The sequence below is a fragment of the Vanellus vanellus genome (genome assembly GCF_965231255.1).
Source record: "Vanellus vanellus genome assembly, chromosome: 22".
Classification (NCBI taxonomy): Eukaryota; Metazoa; Chordata; class Aves; order Charadriiformes; family Charadriidae; genus Vanellus; species Vanellus vanellus.
In genome coordinates this window covers 3,255,306-3,277,325 of record NC_138927.1, presented here as the reverse complement: position 1 = coordinate 3,277,325, position 22,020 = coordinate 3,255,306, and the positions used below count along the sequence as shown (strand labels likewise).

The following is a 22,020-nucleotide window of genomic DNA, read 5'->3' as shown; positions in this document are numbered from 1 at the left end:
CATCCCCTCCGCGCATCCCCTCCTCGCAGCGCAGCCAGCAGTGCCGCCAGCCCGGGGCGGGGGGGGTGGTGTCCGTGTGTCCGTGTGTCCGTGTCTGTGTGTCCATGTGTGTGTCCGTGTGTCCGTGTGTCCGTGTGTCTGTGTGTGTGTCTACATGTGTCCATGTGTGTGTCCGTGTGTCCATGTGTGTGTGTCCGTGTGTGTGTCCATGTGTGTGTGTCCTCCAAGCCCCGTGTCCCCCGTCCGTCCGTCCCCCCCCGAGGCAGGAGCCCCCCCCCCCCCCCCCCCCCCCCGTCGCTCTGCCCTGGGCCCCCACAGCGCCTTCATGGAGCCCACGTCTCCCTCCGGCTCCTCTCCCGCAAAATTCGGGTGCCAGGTCCAGGGTGCGGTAACGATCCTCGCTTTAAGCAGCATGGCTGTATTCCCAAATTAATCCCGGAGCTCACCCGAGGGCGTTGCGGTTGGGATTTTCCCCCCTCTGCTGCGGTTTGGGCTGTGGGGTGACGGAGCAGGATGGTGTCACGCTGGGGAATTTCTGCTTTGTTGCGACACGCCAGCTGCCAAAAAAAACCCCCAAAACCCCAACAAACCCCTTCCCATTTCGGGTTTTTGCGGAACGATTGGTTTGGAAACACAATTCGGGGCTTTAAAAGACCGGGGGAAGCGCAGTGCATGGCTCAAACAGGCTCAAACCCCCGTGGTCCCAGGTTGGTTCTCCCCCCATCCCCCTCCCGCCCCCCCCAAATCCTGGAAATGTCCTGCTCGGCCTCACCTGTGTTTTCCTCACCAAACTGGGATGTTCCAGCCCAGCTGCTGGGAAAAAAAAACAAAAAAACAAACATCTTCTTCCCCAGCTCATCTCTCGGGTACTGCGTCACCCGCGTCCTCTTCCCAGCAGGATTTTGGGGACTGTTGCCTTCCCTGGGGACCTGGGGGGGGGTGGGGTGGGTGGGACAACCCTGCACCGTGCCAGCCGTCCCCTGCCTTCGCTGTCACGTGGGTAAGTGGCTCGATTCCTTTCTCGAGCACGATTTTAACAGGATTTTTGGTGTCACTGGGTGAGGATTTGTCGGGATCGCCCCGTGCCCGGCGTGGGGTAACGCGCTGCTGGTGCCGTGTGGGGATGGGGGCGGCGTGGTCTGTCCGTCGCCCTCCGCCTTCGCCCCAAAATGTGTTGTCCCGGTTGTGTCCTGGGATGTGACACATCTGCTTTGTCCCCTGAGCCCTAGGGACAGACACATCCCTGCGAGGAAGTGCCACCACGGTGCTAACCCAGCTGGGGGAGGGTGGGGGGGGCAACTGGGGGCAACTGGGAATGGAGGGAACATGTTGCACACCCCTATGGCTCAGGGAGGGGTGACGCTGGGGACACTGCCAAGGGGAGTGTTGGGGGCTGGCAGCTCTGGGGTGACCCCAGCCCTGCTGAGCCCCTGCGCCGGGAGGGGGCTGTGCAGTGTCCCCGGGGCTGTGCGGTGTCCCCGGGGCTGTGCGGTGTCCCCAGGGCTGTGGGGTGTTCCCAGGGCTGTGGGGTGTTCCCAGGGCTGTGCGGTGTCCCCAGATCAGTGCATTGTCCCCAGGTCAGTGCGGTGTCCCTGGGGCTGTGCAGTGTTCCCGGGTCAGTGCGGTGTCCCCAGGGCTGTGTGGTGGCCCCGGGTCAGTGTGGTGTCCCCGGGTCAGTGTGGTGTCCCCGGGTCAGTGTGGTGTTCCCGGGTCAGTGTGGTGTCCCCAGGGCTGTGTGGTGTCCCCAGGGCTGTGGGGTGTCCCTGGGGCTGTGCAGTGTCCCCAGGGCTGTGCGGTGTCCCCAGGTCAGTGTGGTGTTCCCGGGTCAGTGTGGTGTCCCCAGGGCTGTGCGGTGTTCCAGGGTCAGTGTGGTGTCTCCAGGTCAGTGCGGTGTCCCCGGGTCAGTGCGGTGTCCCCAGGGCTGTGGGGTGTCCCTGGGGCTGTGCAGCGTCCCCAGGTCAGTGCGGTGTACCCAGGGCTGTGCGGTGTCCCCGGGTCATTGTGGTGTCCCCAGGGCTGTGCGGTGTCCCCAGGTCAGTGCGGTGTCCCTGGGGCTATGCAGTGTCCCCAGGTCAGTGCGGTGTCTCCAGGTCAGTGCAGTGGCCCTGGGTCAGTGTGGTGTCCCCAGGGCTCTGCGGTGTCCCCAGGGCTGTCAGCAGGGCCACCCATCACCAGCAGACACCTTTGCTCCCACTGCACCAACACTGGAGCTCTGGGTAGGGGACACATCACAGGTGGTGCCATGGGGACAGGACCGTCCCTGGGGCAGAAGCACGCTCCCAGGCTGGCCCAAACACACACACCACCCAACTGTGACCCCCACCCTGTAGCCTTCCTCCCCTCCTCCTCCTCCTCCCCGCGGGGTGAAGGCCCTGAGAACCAGGCGGGTATTTTCAGCTGTGATTTACCCGGTGCACCCCGGCTGTTCCGGGTGCGGTAAATGAAGCCATCCCCTGTCCCGGGCAGCGCCGCCCGGAATGCGCTCGGCAAAAACCTCTGTGGCTCCCGGAAAAAATTCACCTTTGAAATGAAGTCGCGACGACGTGACCGGCGCTGCGATTGAAACCGCGGCAGAGACAGCCCTTCTTCATCGATGTACGCGCTGTTGGGGTGCCCGGTCCCTCGCCCGGGACCGCCCCCCACCCCAAGAACCATCTCCAGGGGTGGTTTGTCATCCCCCCCCCCCCCCCCCCAGTTTTTCCCAGCAAACTTTTCTCCAGGGCTGGATTTGACCCCAAATCACTAAGTCGGCCCCACATGGCGAAGCAGCACAGCAGCATCCCGGGGCTGAGCTGAACCTGGATGAAGCTTTTCGGCACTGGCGGGAGGCATTGTCCCGCTTCCAAGGCTGGGAGCTTCCCAGTGGGTTCACGGGGCTCAGTGACCCCCTGTCCCGTCCCATCCCCCTCCTTCACCCCACTGGATGCCTCCGGGTCTCACAGGACAGGGCTGCATCATCGCAGGGTGATGCTAATACTGGGGCTTCTCCCTGCGTGATTTGGGGTAAAAAGTCCCAATATTTTGTGGCATTGTTCCCTCCGCCTTCCCAGTTTTCACCCTCCCAAGTGGTTTCCCAGCCCGGAGTCAAAGCCGGGGCTGGGTGACCCAAGCACGGATCATGCCGGAAAGCTGATGCAAATCTCCCCCGCCGCCTCCCCCTCCTCACCCCAAACCTTTGGAGAAACATTTTCCTCCAGAAATAGGGCTGGAGAGGATGTCGGCGAACAAGGCGCCTTTCATCCCCGCTGGCACCGCCGGCGGGGACACGCGGGGGCTGCCAGCGCTGTGTGCCTCCTCCTGCGCCTGCGCCCCGTGGCCCCGGCCGGGAAAGGGACGGAGATTTTCCTCCTTTTAAACCCTTTTTGGGTTTTTCTCTTTTCTGTTTGCTCCGAGTCGCATCCTGCACCTCCCTCCATCCACCACCCCCTTCCCACCCCAGGGGACGGTGGCTTTGCTGGGTGTCACCGGGGTCCCCCGTACCACTGCTGCCCCTGTACAGCCTTGTCCATGTTTCCATGTCACTGTCCTGCATCATGTCCCTGTCCCTCGAGGATGTCCAGCAGGACACGGCAGCTCACGGCAGAGGACTGGGGGGGGGGGGTTTGGGGGTCTGAGGACCCCCCGAGGTGGGGAGGACCCTCTGTCCCCAAGGAGTGTCCAGTCCACAGGGACCATGCTCTGCCCCAGCTCTGCCCAGCACGGCCTCGGGCACAGCCCATGGGTGCTGGGGGGCACCCGAGGGGCTGGGGATACCCGCCCCGGGGTGGGTGTCACCCCCCCCACCTTGGCTCTGCTCTGAGGTGCAGGAGCTGCACCCATCCCACCCGCAGCCCCCACTGCCACCCACCCCAGTAACCCCAGTAACCCCCTGCCCAGCCGCTTCCCAACTGGGGACCCCCCGGATCCACTCCATCGTGGTGGGTTGTCATCCCCCCCCCCCCCAGCTGTAACACCCGGGGACACCCCCTCCCTAGCTGGGGACCCTTCTGCAGCCAGCACCCCCCCTGCAACCAGGGCGCCCCCAGACCTCGCACCCCCTTGCAAGCAGGGAGTCCTCCCTGCACCCAGGGACCCCCCCACAACTGGGGACCCCCTTGTGGCCATGCACCCCCCTGCAACCGGGCCCCCCCCCCCTGCAACGGGAGCCCCCCCGGAGCCATGAACCCCCTGCAGAAGGGGACCACTTTGCAGCTGGGGTCCCCCAAAGCCGTGTGCCCCCCTGAAACCGGGCACCCCCCCTTCAACTGGACACCCCCCTGCAACTGTGCACCCTCATGCAACGGGGGACCCCCCCCAGAGCTGTGCACCCCCGTGTAACCGGGGACCCCCCAGAGCTGTCCATCCTCTGCAACTGCAGACCCCCCCCCACAACCGGGGACCCCCTGAAACCGGGAACCCCCCGTACAACCGAGGACCCCCCCAGAGCCGTGCACTCCCGTGTAACCGGGGACCCCCTGATACCGGGGACCCCCTCCGGGATCCGTGCACCCCCATGTAACCGGGGACCCCCTGAAACCGGGGACCCCCTCCGGGATCCATGCACCCCCCTACAACCGGGGACCGCCTGAAACCGGGGACCCCCCCGTACAACTGAGGACACCCCCCCGAGCCGTGCACCCCCGTGTAACCGGGGACCCCCTGAAACTGGGGACCCCCCCAGAGCTGTCCATCCCCTGCAACTGCAGACCCCCCCCCCATACAACCGAGGATCCCCTGAAACCGGGGACCACCCCGTACAACCGGGGACCTCCCCAGAGCCGTCCACCCCCGTGAAATCGTGGTCTCCCTTTGCACCCCAGGGGGGCGTAGGGCTACGGGAGGGGTTCCCCGGTACCGGGAGGGGGTGGGAGGCTGTCCGGGCGGGGCTCATTGCTGCATGTGCACACGGCGGCCGGCAGGGGGCGCCACCGACCCGCCCGCGGCGGCGGCGGCGGCGGCGTCGGTGGCGGCGGCGGCGGCGGCGGCGGCGGCGGCATTGGCGGGGCCCCCGCGCGCGGCGCTGACGTCAGGGCGGAGCGAACCGCCGCCGCCGCCGCCGTTGCCACCGCCGCCGCTATTTGAGGCGCGGGGCGGGCGCGCGTGCACCCGCCGCGCCGTGAACCGCGGGGGTCCCCCGTAGGCGGCGGCGGCAGCGGCGGCGCCTCCGGGGTTACCCCCCTCCCCTTCCCCTCCCCCGGTTCCCCCCCCCCTCCCCCTCCCTTTTCCCCACCCCCACCCACCCCCCCCCGCCCTCCCCCCACCCTTTCCTCCGGTTTACCGGCCGCACCATGCGAAGCGCCCGGGCGCTGCTGCTCGCCCTCGCCCTGCGGGTCTGCGCGTTGGACACCGAGACCCCCTCCGGTAAGAAGGTTTTTGGCGGGGGGGGGGAGGGGGAGCGTTCCCGGTGGAAGGCGGGTTCCGCTGTGCCGTCGAGTTCGGGACAACCGGAGCTCACCGGAGAGCGCCCGGGCTGTACCCCCCTCCCGCGGCTGCACGGTCGGGGTTGAGCTCAGCCCCCCCCCCCCCCCACCTCCCCCCGGAGTTCGGTGGGCTCCGTTGGTTTCTCGGTACCGGGGGTGGTCCGCGTCCCTCCTCCGGGAAGGAAAACTTGCCCCCCCGGTGGCGGCGGAGATTTGGGGGCGAGCGGGGAGGGCGCCCGGGGAGCGCCGTCGGGGGGGGGGGGGGGGTTGTCCGAGTCCGGGATCTGTAAGCGTCGCTCGGCTCCGGGGGGGGGTTTGGGGACCCTCCGGGAGGAACAGGTGGCGGCCGGGGCCGCTCTCCGGTTACAGCTCATTACGTCCCGGGGGTATAATTAGAGTTTTACCGAAGCGCCATCGATTTATTTATTTATTTATTTGTAATGTATCCTTAATTTTTTTTGCCTCCTTTCCCCCTTCCCGGGAGCGCTTCGGCGTTGGGACCTGCGGCTCTGACCCTGCGAACGGGGGCCGGGAGGGGGGGCGGGAGGGGGGGATGGAGGTGAGGATGGGGGGGGGGGGGGCAGGAGCGGGGCTGGGGGTGCTGCGGGGCGGGGGGATTTGGGGCTCCCGACGTGCTGCGAGTGCCGTTTGTCGGGGAAACTGAGGCACGGGGGGGCGGGAGGGGGGCTGATGCCCTGCTCCGAGGGCCCCCCCCCCCGCTGCCGCCTCCAGCTCTTGGCTGATGCTTTGTGCATTAAGGTGTATTCTTTTTTTTTTTCTGCCCGATTCTTTATTTTTTTTTTTCTATTTTTAAAGCAAAGCGCCTCACCTGCATGCGGTTCCTGTGTTGGTGCATTGATTTTTTTTTTATTATTATTTTTTGGGGGTAGTGGCCTCTCTCCAAAAATTATAAATAGTGACACCCATCAGCAGAAAGCAAAATAAGGCTGACCTGGGGGGGGGGGGGGGGGAGGAGAGGGGGGGACACGATGGATGGAGAGAGAGGGAATAGGGTGCAGCTGAGGGTCCCCATGGCTCATGCGAGGTGAAGGAAATGGTGTGTGTGTGTGAGAGAATGAACTGGTATTTTACTGGGGCAGCTGGAGGGGGGAGAGCGGTGTCCTGGGGTGGGGGGAGATGCTGAGCTGCCCACGGAGCAGCCCCTGCGCTTGGAGGAAGCGTGAGGAGGCGAGAGGGGAAACTGAGGCACGCAGCTGGTGAGGGGCTCCGAGTCCTCTGCCAGAGGGAAGGGGCTTCTGTACACCCCCCCCTTCCCCCTGGGGGTCAGAGGGGGGGTCTTGAGCTGTGCTGCTCCCCGGTCCCGAGGTGTGTGTCTCTCTCCGACGGCCGTCCCGGCTGTGCCACCGCAGCCTGCGAGGGGACGGCAGCGGGGTCCGGCGGTGGAGCGGGGCTGGGGGGCTCTGGGGTTGGGGGGAGGGGGAAGGTACCAGCTCCCCCCCACAACCCCCTTCCCCTCCGTGGCCTTTCCGTCCCTGCAAGGTGGCACATGCCAAGGGCAGGATGGGGCCCTTCGGCGTAAATCGGGAGCGGGTTTGCTCCTGTGTTTGCCCCGGTGGGTGCAGCTCTGCCGTGGAGCCGGAGGGGCTGCCTTTGGCTGCTGGTGGTGGTGGTGGGGGGTCTGCCCTCAGCCCCCCCCCCCCCCCCCCGACTCTGTCACAGGCGTTTTTTTACGTGAATCCCCACATTTGCTGCTGCCGACGCAGCTTGGTGGGCTGCGGGGACACGGCCCGTGTCTCTGTGGGGTTTGGGGCTGCACGGCAGGTAGGGCTGTGTGTGTTTTGGGGTCACCGGAGACCCCGAAGGCGGTCACGGGGAGGACCGGCCGCTCGGCTCGGTGGGTATTTGGAAGACAAATGGTTTTCCCCGCCGCTCCTTCGCGAAGGGGCGTAGCGTTGATCCCTTCCACCAGTTGGGGAAACTGAGGCACGGCGTGACCCTGAGGCAGTGGCTGAGCTGGGAGAGAAGCGGGGTGCCCCGCTCGCAGCTTACCCCCGCCGGCTCGGGATGCTCTTCGCTCCTTCCGGGGGTGGGCGAACTTTTGCGATTCATTGGGATTTCACAGGGATGGGGGGGAGCTGTCGGGTGCCCGTCTGCGGTGCGCTTGTCGCGGCGGGGGCCGGGGTGGCGTTGAGGGGCGCTTGCTGACCCCGCAAACCCTTGTGCTCTTGCTGGCTGGGGGGGGGGATGGGGGACCTGTGAGTTGTCACCAGTGCTATTTACTATTTGCTATTTACACCCCCCCCCCCCCCTTTCCTCTTGGGGCTCTTGGCCATAACCCCCAGAGCCTCTCCCCACACTAAAAGCCCCCCCCTGGCCGGGAGCAGGTTGGCTCATGGGGCCACGGGGCAGCGGGTTTTGTAGGGTCCGCTCTTTTTCCTCCTCCTTTTGCCTCCCCCCCCCAGGAAAGGGTGCCTGTGTGCCCCAAAAATTCAGCAGTGAGTTGCTCTGCAGGTGTACCCCAGTTTGTGTCGTGTCCCCCCCTTCTACCTCCGTCCCGGCGCTGGCAGTTGGGGACATGCGCCTGGTGGCACTCCTGCCGTAATTACGCGGAAGCCGTTAGCGCTGGGGTTTGACTGCGGGAACAATAATTAAACAAATAAAATATTTGGCTTTGGAGCTGCCACTCCAGAGGTCGGTGCTGTGGGAGACACCCCCCCACCCCCCCTCCCCACGCTGGGGTTGGTGGCATCTCCGGTGGCACTAGGGCTGGATTTAGGGTGAGGGGGGTTGGTGCTTGTGTTGGTTGAGCCCCTTAATTTAGGGGGAGGGGGGGGTGTCCCTGAGGGTCCTGTCACCCCCCCACCGCCCCGCACAGCCCCGGTGGGAGGCAGCAGGGGTGACCCTGATCCCGTTGTCTGGGCTGAGGGAATGGGATCCCCTGAGCAGACGCTGTCCCAAATATTGGGATTGGGGTCAGGAAGCGGAACAAATCCGCCTTGGCGGCCCCCCCCCGCCCCGGCCGGCCGTTACCCGCAGCATCTCCATCCGTGGGGGTCACGGGGAGGGGGATGCTCGGAGAAGGGGGGGGGGGAGGAGGGATGCTCATCTGTGCATCCCAGGGTGAGGGGGGGGGGTTAGGAGTGGGGTGAGGGGGGGCTGTCCTTGGGATGCTGCTGGCAGCCCCCCCCACCAGCCCTGGGTGCTGGAGCCGGGGTCCGTGTTTTGGGCTCTCCGGGTGCTCCGTTGCCCCATCCCGCTCTTCCCAGCGCTTTGCCCGCTGTTTATTTCCCTCCATTTGGCCGCCGATGCGCTCTCCCATGCCGGGGCATTTTTTTCTTCTTCTTTCTTCTCCCCACTCCGCCTTCGCCAAGCACATAAAATGTGCAAGTGCTTTATATTTTCCTTGTCAGTTTGTTTCAGGTTTGTAATTTTTTTTTTTATTTATTTCCCCCCCCCCCCCCCCCGCCTGTTCTGCCGTGCCGGCAAAGACTCTCTTTCTCTGTTTTTCCTCCTACGTATGTGGTTTTTAATGCCCTGGGAATGCTGCGGCCATTGCCAGAGCCCCCCCCAGCGCAAATGCCACCCCAAACTCCCCCACCGGGATGCTCCAGTCAATCCCATTGACATGCCCAAGTTGCCCAGTATGGGGTTTTCCTTCTCCCCAGCCCTTGGCTCTCCAGTTTCCCCTCTCCACGCGCTGGAACGTGGTGGAGCTTCACTATTTGTGGGGTTGAAGGAGAATTTAGGGACGATCCGAGTGATGCTGATGTTCCTGAATGGACTCTGTATCTGCAGGTCTGCCTGTTTTTCCCCCCCCCCCCCGACCCCCCCCCCCCCCCCAAAAAAAAAACCCAAAACCTTGCAGATTTATCTGCATCAATTTTGCCCTCTTCTTCTCTCTCCAAAACTCCAGTTTCATGTTTTTCTCCTCCCAGTGCTCCAGTGCTCGGCCCTGCCCTCCCCTGGGGACCAGGGATGCTGGTGAGTCACCTCCTGGCCCCAACTGCACATTTTTGTTTTGTTTTTCCCTTTTGTTATCCAAACTAAGACAAACCAGCCCCATTCCTGCTTCCCTGGGAGCTCCCCCCCCCTCCCTCCGGGATCAAAGCCCAGCCAGGATCAGGGTCCCTGGGGGGATGCGGATACAAAAGGCAGAGATGCTCGTGGTGGCTTTGACCCCCTGCCCTGGTGGTGATGGTTTCCCCCCCCTGACTGCACCCGGGATGGAGCTTTTTCAACCCCATCCCTCCCCATCCTGCCTCGGCGGAGGGGCTGAGAGCCCCGAGTACCCCAAAGTAGCCCATAAAAAAAAAAAAAAAAAAAAAAATTAAAATAATAAAAAGAATTAAAAAAAAAATTAAAAATCCCCCCTCCTGGCTGTAAATTTCCCCCCCAGTCCAGGGCTTTGTGGCTTTGCTTTGGGCAGTCGTGCGAGGGGCTGTGGAGGCAGAGGCAGGTAAATCCCTGCTGCATCCTCGGAGCTGGGAGAGGTAGCGCAGCCTCTGGAGCGCCTTATCGACACAGCCCTGCCGTCTGCCTGCTTAAACCTCCCCTAAATAAGCTTTTTAATAATCTATTATTAACAGGCACTATAATTGTCTTATTAGGCATGTCTGGGAACCTTTAGTTAACCGCGTGATTAAATGTCAAGATTCCCAAACCTCCTCTTTTTTTCCCCCGACGGCGGTTCGGGATTTGCTTTGCCGCTTGGATCCCGCTTTCCCGTTCCAGGCCAGGGATGCGCTCTTTGTATTTTGAGGGGGTGGAGGAAAACTGAGGCTTTCCTCCTCCGGACAAGGAGGATTCCCAGCAATTAGTCCCCCGGAGCTAATTGCCTCCTGGTTGGCAGCCTTAAAATAAATAAGTCGTGGAGATGGAGCTTTTGCTTTCCGCTGCAGGTGGCCTTGGCAGAAGCTGTTGCTGCTTCTCCCTGCTCCGGGATGGATGCGGGTGGGTGGCGGGGTGGGTGCCAGCCTGCGGGTCCCCGGGCTGCTGGGGGGGGGGGGGGTGTCCTTGGGGACACGGGACCTGTTCTTCCTCACCCGGTGAAGGGCATCTCTGGGGAGGAAGAGGAGGAGGGCTGTGGAGATGCCGGAGGGGCTTTCCTGGGTTTTCCCGGAGCCGTTTCCTATCCTGGTGCTGGGAGTCACTTCTTTGACACCCTCTGCCCGGATCGAAAGCCAAAGTCCAGCTGTGCTCCAGCTGCTGGAGAGCAAAGGCAGAGCCCCTGCCTGCAGGGACAGCCCTGTCCCCCTGAGCGGCTGCTGGCGGGGGTGTGGGTGTGTGTGTGTGTTGCGCATCCGCTGCACTTTTGAGCTGTGTGTGTGGTGTGGTTTTTTTTTTTTTATTTTAATAAATCAGGAGTGTCGTTCCCGCTTCCTGGATGGTCGGTAGCTGCAGCTCCTTCCGCGGCTGCTTTGGTGCTCCTCCGGCTCCTGCCTGGGGTGTCGCAGCACTCGGGTGATGGTTGAGGAGGGATGGGACAGACAGATGGACACAGGGATGGATGTCCTGGGGTAGCCCATGGGTTTCGTATAGGTTTAAAGGGCCTTTGTGCCCCAATTTCTCCCACCCGCGGAGCGAATCCGAGTGTGGATTGTGGCAGCCGCGATGGGGCTGTCCCCATCTTCTGTCCCCGCGTACCTCTGCCGGACCCTAAATCTGGGGGCTGGTGCTCTGCAGGGGCAGGACAGCAAAGCTCCCCCCTTGCTGTGGGGCTGGGGGTGGGGTGGGGGGGTCCATTCCCGTGGGGTGGCCAGCCATCGGGGTGCCAGGGCAACTGCTGGCCCCGAAGCGGAGGCAGGGGTGTGGGGAGGGCGACGATGCTCCTGCGCTTTGGGGTTCAGTGGGGTCCCGATGATGCTCCTGTGCTTCGGGATATGGTGGGGTCCTGATATGTGACACCCCCCCTGCCCCCGTGTCCGGCAGACTCCCAACTGGAAGGGGCCTCTTAAGTGTCTTTGGCCATGAATTTGTTGTTTCCTGACCTTCCTGCCCCGCCTCCCCCCAAAGTGCTCCAGATTTTGGGGGAGCATTGGTGGGTGCTTACACCCCTCCTGCGCCTGAATTCCCTCCCTCCCGGCTCCGGGGCTCTGCCCCAGTGTGACACCCACCGGGTACTGGGGACCCCCCGTCCCCCGGAGACCCCTCCATCAGCCAGTGAACAGCTTTGATTTCCTGGACACCCCCCACCACCACCATATGGATCAGACCTTCATCGATCGACATCGTTAAGTTAATCAGGGTTGTGGCTGGGATGCAGCGGAGATGCTCCGAGCTCTCCCAGGACGGGACGAGGGGACGGGGACACCGATGACCTGATGCGTCTTAATGAGGCCGCTGTCCCCGCGGCCGCTCCTGGTGACCGCGGGCGGATTCGAGCTGTGGCAGCCTCTGCTGCGCTGCTTCGTGCTGGAGACCTTCAGCCTAATTAGCCCAATTAACCCAGCCCAGGAGCGAGCGTGGCTGTGGTCCGGTGTGCTTCACCCCACGATCGCACCGTCAGCTGCTGGATGGGATGCCGGAGGGGGGATGTCACCGGAGGGGGGATGTCACTGGTGACAGGTCTGGAAGAAGAGCTGAAAAGACCCCAGTGTGTGTAGGGGGGTCGGTTTTGGGGTGCTGCCCGGGGGGTCTTCTCGTTCTCTGACGGGAGATGGTGGAAAGGGCTTTTTCTTCCCAGGGGCCGAAGGGGATGATGGAGCATCGCGGCTGCTGACTTACGGAGGTGGGTGGAGGGATGGACTACAGACAAACCGCCTTCCCTTGCTTGGATGGACTCGGAGGTGGCCGTGGAGCTGCCGTGGGTTTGGGGGACGCTCTGCGGGGCTCCTCGGGGTGCAGCCCCCTCCCTGTCCCACGCTGCGTGACCCCGGTGCCTCAGTTTCCCCCAAATCTTGAGCTGTGATGAGGGGAGGGGTTCGAGAGCAGGGATTTTAAAATGGGGGCGGCAAATCCGGGCAGATCCCCCCCCCCATCTCTGAGTGCCCGGTCTGGGGTCATGCACAGCTCCTGCCCCCGTTGGGGGCGTTAACACCCTGTGTAATTAGCAGAATAAATGCTCTTTGTGTAACCACTGGGTGCTGCGATTCGGCTCGTTGATTCAGTGCAGGGGGGTGATTTCCCCCCCCCCCTTGGCACCTTGCCGGGACCTCTGCGGTTTTGGTGACAACGGGGCACCCGATGGAGGCGGGTGCTGGAGTTTTCCGGTGTGGTTTTGGGGAAGGGGGCAGCTCGGGGGGGTGACTTCTGAAGCCCCCCCCCCCCCCAGTGTCAGGGCGGGCTCTGGTCTCTCCCCGTGGGGACAGGGACACCATGGGGGGGTTGGCAGACGCCCAGCTGGGTCTTGTCCCAAGGACCGTCCCCGCGTTGCTTTATTTTATTTTTTTATTTTTTTACTATATTTTCAGCTGTCCGCTGGTGTGATAACATCCCATTGATTTTTCTGCAGCCGGCACTCAGCCCGCTTTCCTCGGATTGTCACAGCATCACACTAAAGCAGCGCCTCTCTGCGCTGGGCTATTTATTTATTTTTTTATTATTATTATTAGTTCAACTTTTGAATGTAGTAAATGACCCGGACTCCTGTCCGGGGACCTGCCGCTCATCCTGCCCGGCTCCGAACAGCATCTCTTGGTGTGTGGGGCCGTCTCCTGCCTTTCTCCTTGCGGGGCGGCTGGGTCATCCTGCTCCGGCTGGGATGGGAGCTGGCTCCTGGATGGGGCAGGATGGGTGCGAGGAGGGGGCTACGAGGTGCTGATGTGGGGCTACGAGTCACCGCGTGCACTTGGAGCATCGCTGCGGGGTCTCTTCCCTGCCCACCAGTGCGCTCCATCAAATTCTTAATGGAATCCCAGAGTCTTTAGTGCGTGGGCTGTGGATGCTGTGGGTCAGCCCCCCCCCCCCGCTGTGGGGATGGGGGGCAGCTCTGGGATGCGGCAGTGGGGCAGGGTGGGAGCACAGTGCCTCGGTCAAACTGTCTGCCCAGAGCGGGTTTGTCTGGGTTTGGGGAGGGGGGGGGGGGGGGGGGAAGTCGTGGGGCACCCCATCGTGGGTGGCTGTGGGATGGGGGGGTGGTGGGAGATGCTTGTGCTGGGATGGGGATGAGGCAGCAATTGTGTCCCGGTGTGCGGGAGCAAGGCAGAAAAAAAAAAAAAATTGGGGAAGGAAATACCAGGAATGAGATTTTGGGTGTCGGAAATGGTGGAGCAGTGGCAGCGGGGGGGTGTGGGGGTGTGATTTTGAGGGGACTGAAGGGGGTGAACCCCCCTGCCCAGGGTTGCTGCTCCGTAACAGTTTTCCTTTCCCTGGAGCTGGACGGAGGGTCCTGAGCTGTCCTATGGGGGACGTGGTGCGGGTGGGTGCTGCATCCCAGGGGCCCGCCAAAAATCCAGCCCTGGGGGGGGGTCTGCAGGCTCACAGGGAGGGTGATGCCTTCCCCTGCCTGGATGGCGTTGGGGGGGGGGGTCACTGCGGGGCCGGGGAGCGGGTCCCTGAGCGGGAATGAGCGTGGAGGAGGGAAGGAAGGAGTTGGGATGCGCAGTGGGTGGATGTACCATGCGCCCTCTCAGCCGCCGACCCCGAATCCATCCTGCGCCCCGGCTGTTGGCCACGAGTTCATCTTTTGTCACCAAACTCAAGGTTTCGCTCTCCGGGGTGGGGATTCAAACCCATCCGTGCACCGAGTCTGCCAGGTCTCGGCAGCATCGTGGCATCGCTGCCGGTGCGGGGCTCCTGCCCGCTCCCCCCCCTCGCCCCCTCCCCGGGAGCTGCAGAGGGGCGGGGGGTGGCTGCCTGCCTGTGTCTCACCTGAGTTTTTATAGGGCCTATGAAAATAAAGGGGAGTGGGGACAGACTTTGAGCAGCTTTCCAGGCAAAGGCATCTGCGGGCGTCCGTGACTCTGGATTTACAACGCGCCGTTCCCCAAGCGCCGGCTGCTTTTATACCCAACGCCTGCACCCGGGTGACCTGAGAGAATTGTCTTCCTGGTTAAAAGAGGGTTTTTAACCTCTGGGAGCACTGGGTGGCACTGGGGTGCTGGTGGAGACCCCCCGGATAAGCTTGCTGGAGCTACTGGTTTTTACCCTAGCTGTGGGAATGGATGGATACCCGAGCTGGCACTGGCCGGGATGGTCGAGCCCAACTTGGGAACTGGTAAAACACACACCCCACACCCCCCCCCGCAGGTGGGTTTTTGGGGCTCGATTAACTGTATCCCTGCTGTTGCCTGGGGGAGGGTGCCCGCCTGGGTCCAGCACCCTCCCCAGAGCTGCCACACGGACTCCCTGGGCATGGAGCGCCTTTTTAATTCCCCCCCACGGGGGCTTCTGCCGGTGGCTGTAACCTGTCCATCCCCCCATTTACTGGTGGGGAGGGTTTAGCGGAGCTCACCCCCCCCCCCCGCCCCAGCGCTGGCAGGCGGGCACGAAGGTGATTGATTTACCCACATCAGCCGCATCGCCACCTTTAAACCACTGTGTCAGTCTTCCCACGTTGCTTTTCCTGGCTCTCCCAGTGACACAGGAGGAGGAGGAGGAGGATGTCGACCTGGATTTCACATTGCATTGAGATGTGCTCCTGCTCTGCCCTGACCTTCCTCCCCGCTCCTCTTCCTCCCACTCTTATTTTTCCCAAGGGCCGGGGAGGGGGATGCTGGGCTGGGGAGGGGGATGCTGGGGACCGTGCAGCCCCGTCTCCGGCTGGTTTTGCTGCGTGAGGGCTCTTCGGCAACGCGAGCGGCTCCGTTCTTCGCCTCGAAAGGCCATAAATAACCCGGCGGAGCTGTGTCCCCGGGGCCCCGCCGGCGCTGGCACGTGCTCCATCACAGGAGGATTATCCCACCGGCGCGCTTCGCTCCCGCATCCATCACTGCGGAGAGGTGGTACCCGGAGGGTGAGAGGCTGTTGGGTGGGGGGATACGACTGAGGGTTTCCCCCCCCCACCTTTATCCCCCACAAAATGGGGTTGGTTTGGAAAACTGAAGTCTTTCCCCTGATTTTTTGCAGCCAGGGTTGGTGTTAGAGCCTTCCCCGGGGCTGCAGCGATGCTGCCGCCATGTCCTGGGGCAGCGGCTTTCCCTGCCGGAATTTGGGCCAAAGCAGAGTCTCCGTGTCCTGGGGGGTTCCCCAAAAGCAGTGTTTCACCCTCGGGGCTCACAGTCCCGGCTTCTTTGGGTCCATGGGCACGTGGTGCGGGTAGCCTTCAGCAGGGCCATGGGGACCTGATGGTAATAAAAGAGCCAGGGGGAGAAATGAGCTTTTTCTCCTCTTTTTTTTTTCCCTTTTTTTCAGTTATTTTCATGTCCCGTCCCCCCCCCGCTTCTTTTTTTTACCTTCACCACTGGAGGTGGCACCGTGGCCTGGGAGCCGTAGTTGCACGGTACGTGATAGATAACGGCAGGAGGGAGGTTTCCAAAGGCCAGCCTTGTTTTTCTTCTTCCGGAGCCGAAGAGGCAGCCCTGACTATGTTAATTAAGTGATGGCTAATTATTAAAGCACTTGAGTCGCAGGTTAGCGGCCTCCTGGCCAAGGAGCTTCAGAGCGTTCCTGTGCTGCGGAACCTCTCCCGACCTGGGTGTAAATAAGGGAGGAACGATGCTGGTCCTTTCCCCGGGAGCAGCGCCGGATGGATCCAGGCACTGTGCGGGGACAGCACTTGGATGGGGGTGTTAAATACACACATCTGCTGCAGTCGTGGGGCCGAAACCTCCCGGCTTGTGCCCCACAGCATCACTGCAGAACAGCCGCTGCACCCGCATGGGGGTGATGCAGCATCCCGGTTCCAGCAGCGCCGACCCCCCCCCCTCCCGCTGCAGATGCTCTGGGAGGGGGGGTGGGGGGGGGGTGGGAGGGATGGGGAGCTGTGTTTTGCAGCTGGATGTGCCCCAGGCAAGGATTCAGGCTGGCAAGATTAATTATCCCCACTTTGCTTTTAGGGGTATCCCTCACCATAAGGTGATGCACGTGGTCCTTGCCCAAGCGGGAGCCCACCCTGTCGCACTGCAAACCCTTCAGAGTTGGATTTCCCCCCAGTGGTATTCCCTCCCCCCAGGCTTGGGGATGGCTAGAACCGGTCCGCATCTCCCAATTTCCCGCCTTGTTCCTGTGTCCGGGGGTCCCTCGGAGGTTCCCGGGGTCAGAGCAGGGGCTGGGCACTTCCCACGGGGGGTTTAACACCTCCATGGGGACTTGCAGGTAAAAAACATAGAGTGTAACAGGGAAGAGGGAAGGGGAGGAGGAGGGAGGAAGGGGGAGGAGGAGGAGGAAGGAAGGAAGGAAGGAAGGGGGGGAGGAGGGAAGGGGGGAGGAGGGAAGGGGGGGAGGAGGGAAGGGGGGGAGGAGGGAAGGGGGGGAGGAGGGAAGGGGGGGAGGAGGGAAGGGGGGGAGGAGGGAAGGGGGGGAGGAGGGAAGGGGGGAAGGAAGGAAGGGGGGGAGGAGGGAAGGGGGGAAGGAAGGAAGGGGGGGAGGAGGGAAGGGGGGAAGGAAGGAAGGGGGGGAGGAGGAAGGAGGGGAGGAGGAGGAAGGAAGGGGGGAAGGAAGGAGGGGAGGAGGAGGAAGGAAGGGGGGAAGGAAGGAGGGGAGGAGGAGGAAGGAAGGGGGGAAGGAAGGAGGGGAGGAGGAGGAAGGAAGGGGGGAAGGAAGGAAGGGGGGAAGGAAGGAAGGGGGGAGGAGGAAGGAGGGGAGGAGGAGGAAGGAAGGGGGGGAGGAGGGAAGGGGGGAAGGAAGGAAGGGGGGGGAGGAGGGAAGGGGGGAAGGAAGGAAGGGGGGGAGGGAGGAAGGAGGGGAGGAGGAAGGAGGGGAGGAGGAGGAAGGAGGGAGGAGGAGGAAGGAGGGGAGGAGGAGGGAAGGAAGGGGGGAGGAAGGAGGGGAGGAGGAGGAAGGAGGGGAGGAGGAGGAAGGAGGGGAGGAGGAGGAAGGAGGGGAGGAGGAGGAAGGAGGGGAGGAGGAGGAAGGAAGGGGGGGAGGAAGGAAGGGGGGGAGGAGGAAGGGGGGAAGGAGGGAAGGGGGGAAGGAAGGAAGGAGGGGAGGAGGAGGAAGGAAGGGGGGGAGGAGGAAGGAAGGAGGGGAGGAGGAGGAAGGAAGGGGGGAGGAGGGAAGGAAGGGGGGGAGGAGGAAGGAGGGGAGGAGGAGGAAGGAAGGGGGGAGGAGGAAGGAAGGAAGGGGGGAGGAGGAAGGAAGGAAGGGGGGAGGAGGAAGGAAGGGGGGGAGGAGGAGGGAGGAAGGAAGGGGGGGGAGGAGGAGGGAGGAAGCAGGGGGGAGGAGGGAGGAAGGAAGGGGGGAGGAGGAAGGAAGGAAGGGGGGAGGAGGAAGGAAGGAAGGGGGGAGGAGGAAGGAAGGAAGGGGGGAGGAGGAAGGAAGGAAGGGGGGAGGAGGAAGGAAGGAGGGGGAGGAGGAAGGAAGGAAGGGGGGAGGAGGAAGGAAGGAAGGGGGGAGGAGGAAGGAAGGAAGGGGGGAGGAGGAAGGAAGGAAGGGGGGAGGAGGAAGGAAGGGGGGAGGAGGAGGGAGGAAGAAGGGGGGAGGAGGGAGGAAGAAGGGGGGGGAGGAGGAGGGAGGAAGAAGGGGGGGAGGAGGAGGGAGGAAGAAGGGGGGGAGGAGGGAGGGAGGAAGAAGGGGGGGAGGAGGGAGGAGGAAGAAGGGGGGGAGGAGGAGGGAGGAAGAAGGGGGGGAGGAGGAGGGGGGAGGGAGGGAGGAAGGGGGGGAGGAAGGGGGGGAGGAGGGAGGAAGGGGGGGAGGAGGGAGGAAGGGGGGGAGGAGGGAGGAAGGAAGGGGGGGAGGAGGGAGGAAGGAAGGGGGGGAGGAGGGAGGAAGGAAGGGGGGAGGAGGGAGGAAGGAAGGGGGGAGGAGGGAGGAAGGAAGGGGGGGAGGAGGAAGGAAGGGGGGGGAGGAGGAAGGAAGGGGGGGGAGGAGGAAGGAAGGGGGGGAAGGAGGAAGGAAGGGGGGAGGAGGAGGAAGGAAGGGGGGGGAAGGAGGAAGGAAGGGGGGGAAGGAGGAAGGAAGGGGGGAGGAGGAGGAAGGAAGGGGGGAGGAGGAGGAAGGAAGGGGGGAGGAGGAGGAAGGAAGGGGGGAGGAGGAAGGAAGGGGGGGGAGGAGGAAGGAAGGGGGGAAGGAGGGAAGGAAGGGGGGAGGAGGAGGAAGGAAGGGGGAGGAGGAGGAAGGAAGGGGGGAGGAGGAGGAAGGAAGGGGGGAGGAGGAGGAAGGAAGGGGGGAGGAGGAGGAGGAAGGAAGGGGGGAGGAGGAGGAGGAAGGAAGGGGGGAGGAGGAGGAGGAAGGAAGGGGGGAGGAGGAGGAGGAAGGAAGGGGGGAGGAGGAGGAGGAAGGAAGGGGGGAGGAGGAGGAGGAAGGAAGGGGGGAGGAGGAGGAGGAAGGAAGGGGGAGGAGGAGGAGGAAGGAAGGGGGGAGGAGGAGGAGGAAGGAAGGGGGGAGGAGGAGGAGGAAGGAAGGGGGGAGGAGGAGGAGGAAGGAAGGGGGGAGGAGGAGGAGGAAGGAAGAGGGGGGGAGGAGGAGGAAGGAAGGAAGGGGGAAGGAGGAGGAAGGAGGGAAGGGGGAAGGAGGAGGAAGGAGGGAAGGGGGAGAGGAGGAAGGAAGGGAGGGGGGAGGAGGAAGAGGGAAGGGAGGAAGATTTATGTCTTCTGTAGTTGCTGGTAGACGGATATTGTTCTCCTGGCCCTGCGCTTTCCAAACACTGAGGTTATCAGGCATAAGTGACTTATTATGCAAATCCTCTGTCTTAATATCTGGCTGCTCTCTCCCTGGAATTGCATTGGCTAAACCCCGTGCGTTATTGGAGCTGCTAATGTTTACACATTAGCTTCTTTGGCTAATATACAAGGCTTCAAGTTGCAAATTGATGTTTCTTACAGCTGAGCAAATTATTTTTCTATTAAATGCAATATTTAAAATGATTTGGAGAAGCAAAACAAACTACTGGCGAGAATTTTAATGGGGCTGCTTTCCATATTCTTCTAATCAGCTTTTATCGGGGCCAGGAAATGGGTAATTTTTCTTTAAATGTTTCTGTTTCGCAGAAAGTGGGGAACAGAGGGGAGCAGGGAGGGTGTTTATCGTAATCTCCGGTGTGTGTAAAGCACAAAACCATTTGCAGATGCCCGTTGCAGTTGTGCCCCCCCCCCCCCCCCCCCCCGGGGCCTTTGAGGGTGCAGAGTGCGGCTGAGGGGGGATTCGGTTACCCTGCCCGTGCCTGGACTGGGAGAGGCGATCCCCCCACTGAGCCCCAAACCCTGGGCTTGCCGGGGGGCCGCCCCATGTGATGCTCGGGTTCTGCAGCGCTCTCCATCCGTGTGAGATGGGGGATGCTGCGGCGCAGGACCTGCTTTTGCGTCTCGGTTTGCTGGCTGAGCTGGGTCCACTGGTGAGGGCTGGAAGGGCCCTCTGGAGCTCCCCCAGTGCCACCCCCCGCCAGAGCGGGGTCACCTCCAGCGGTGGCACAGGACACCTCCAGGCGGGTTTGGAATGGCTCCAGAGTGGGAGACTCCCCCCCTCTCTGGGCAGCTGTGCCAGTGCTCTGCCACCCGCACAGGAGAGAAGTCCCTCCTCGGGTTGGGATGGAACTGCCCATGGTCACGTTTGTGCCCGTTCCCTCTTGTCCTGTCACCGGGCACCGCTGAACAAAGCCTGTCCCCATCCCCCCAGCACCCTCCCTTGAAGGACTGATGAGATCCCCCCTCAGCCTTCTCTTCTCCAGACTGAACAGCCCCACGGCCCTCAGCCTCTCCTCGTAAGAGAGATGCTCCAGTCCCCTCATCATCTCCGCAGCCCTTTGCTGGGCCCTCTCCAGCAGTTCCCTGTCCTTCTTGACCCGGGGAGCCCCGAACTGGACACAGCGCTCCATCTGTGGCCTCCCCGGGGCAGAGCAGAGGGGGAGGATGACCTCCCTCACCCCGCTGGCCACACTCTGCTTGATGCCCCCCAGGATGCCGTTGGCTTTCTTGGCCACCCTGACCGAGTCCCAGAGTCCTGTATAGCATCATCCCCCCCGGGGAGTCTGAGCCCTCCCCGGACAGAAAGGGGGTTTCCGATCCCATATCCATTAATAACCTCGACTGGGAGCTGCAGTGTGGTACACACAAGTTCCTGCTGGATAAGAAGTGTGTCTAATTTTAGATGAAGTGTGGTATGTGTTCCCTGTTCCCCGTGTTTGCTGGCGCTGGGAGCCGCTTTCCTCCAGGCGTTTCCTTCCCAGGGCACGTTCCCATAGCACTGTGCCGAGGAAATTGCCTTTAAATAGCAGTGGGGCGCCTGGAGGTGGGGGATGGGGGGCTGACCGGGCTGCTTGGGGGGAACGGGGAAGGGATGGCATCTCCCTGGCATCGCTGGAGCAGGGATGTGCATCCCAGCAAACCCCGGCTCCCGGGGCTCTCGGCTGTCCCCGGGGGTGACATTGGTTATAGGACTTTGCCAAATCACCTTGCGTGCCTCAGTTTCCCTATTTGCAGCGACGGCATTAACTATTTCTGCTGTGTAAAAAAACTTGATCCTTTGGTGCTGAAAAAAGCATCTTTCTCATATGCGTTGAGAGGAGAGGTCTTGGGTGTGATAGTCCAGAGCTGCACGAGTTTGCGTAGCCGCCGGCTCCATGCCGGCTCCCGGGAAGCAGTGACAACTCTGGATTTGGGATACAAAGGACTCGAAAAGGTTGCCTATGTCATCTTTCCCGGCTGGTGCCCGTGCCGTGTGGTGTGGGGCGCTGGAGGCTTGTGCCCCCCAGATACTGCACCCCAGAGACGACCGTGGGGCTCATCCAGTCCCGGCTAAGCCAAAACAGGAGCAAAACGGTTTTTTTTCCCCATGGGTTGGCTCTGCGTCGTCCTGGTGCTGTACTGGGAGTCCTGGGTGACCACCCTGAATGTCTCTGAGGAGTTTGTTCTTGCTGAAGTTTGGGTATAAACTCTCTTCATAAAGCTTTTCCACTTTTTGGTATGTTATTCGTGCAGCGTCTCCAATCGATGATATCCCGAAGGATCTGGGCGGTGTTACCCCCCTCGGGGTACGGGAACGTGCCATCCCATTGCAGATGGTGCCGGGCCGCCCTTTCGCGGGGGAGCCTTTTCAAGGCTGCTCGACAAAAGAAAAGAGAAGCTGGTGGAGCATGTCCCACGGTGCAGGAGGTTAAACAGAAAAGGTTTAAGTGTGTAATTAACTTTGAAGCGAGAGGAGCGTAGACTCGGCAGATGAAAGAGCGCCGGGCGGGCTGGTGGGCAGGCGGCCACGTTCCTCAGTGGCCGTGAAGATTTAATTAGACGCCGTCCATTGTACTTGGTTGTTTGGTCTTTCTTTTCCTCCCTCTTCTTTTCGAACCCTTCATTCCTGCTCTCCCTGACTTTCCTCCTCTCTATCCCTGGGGAAGGGGATGCTGGGCGGCAGCGGTGCCCAGGAGGATGCTGGGTGGCAGCGGTACCCGGGAGGGATGCTGGGCAGCAGCGGTACCCGGGAGGGATGCTGGGCGGCAGCGGTACCCGGGAGGGATGCTGGGTGGCAGCGGTACGCAGGAGGGATGCTGGGCAGCAGTGGTACGCAGGAGGGATGCTGGGCGGCAGTGGTACGCAGGAGGGATGCTGGGCGGCAGTGGTATGCAGGAGGGATGCTGGGCAGCAGTGGTATGCAGGAGGGATGCTGAGCGGCAGCAGTACCCAGGAGGGATGCT

The 22,020-nt window shown here is 62.6% G+C and overlaps 1 protein-coding gene across 1 annotated transcript in view; it reads left to right on the top strand.

Moving 5' to 3' along the window:
- Nucleotides 1–5,267: 5,267 nt before the first annotated feature.
- Nucleotides 5,268–22,020, top strand: part of PTPRU (protein tyrosine phosphatase receptor type U) — a gene marked incomplete at its 5' end in the record, with an annotated part of 77,274 nt that continues 60,521 nt past the window's right edge. The window contains one exon of the mRNA XM_082494066.1: nt 5,268–5,340. Within this exon, the coding sequence (XP_082350192.1) occupies nt 5,268–5,340 (73 nt within the window). The remainder of the gene's footprint in view (nt 5,341–22,020) is intronic.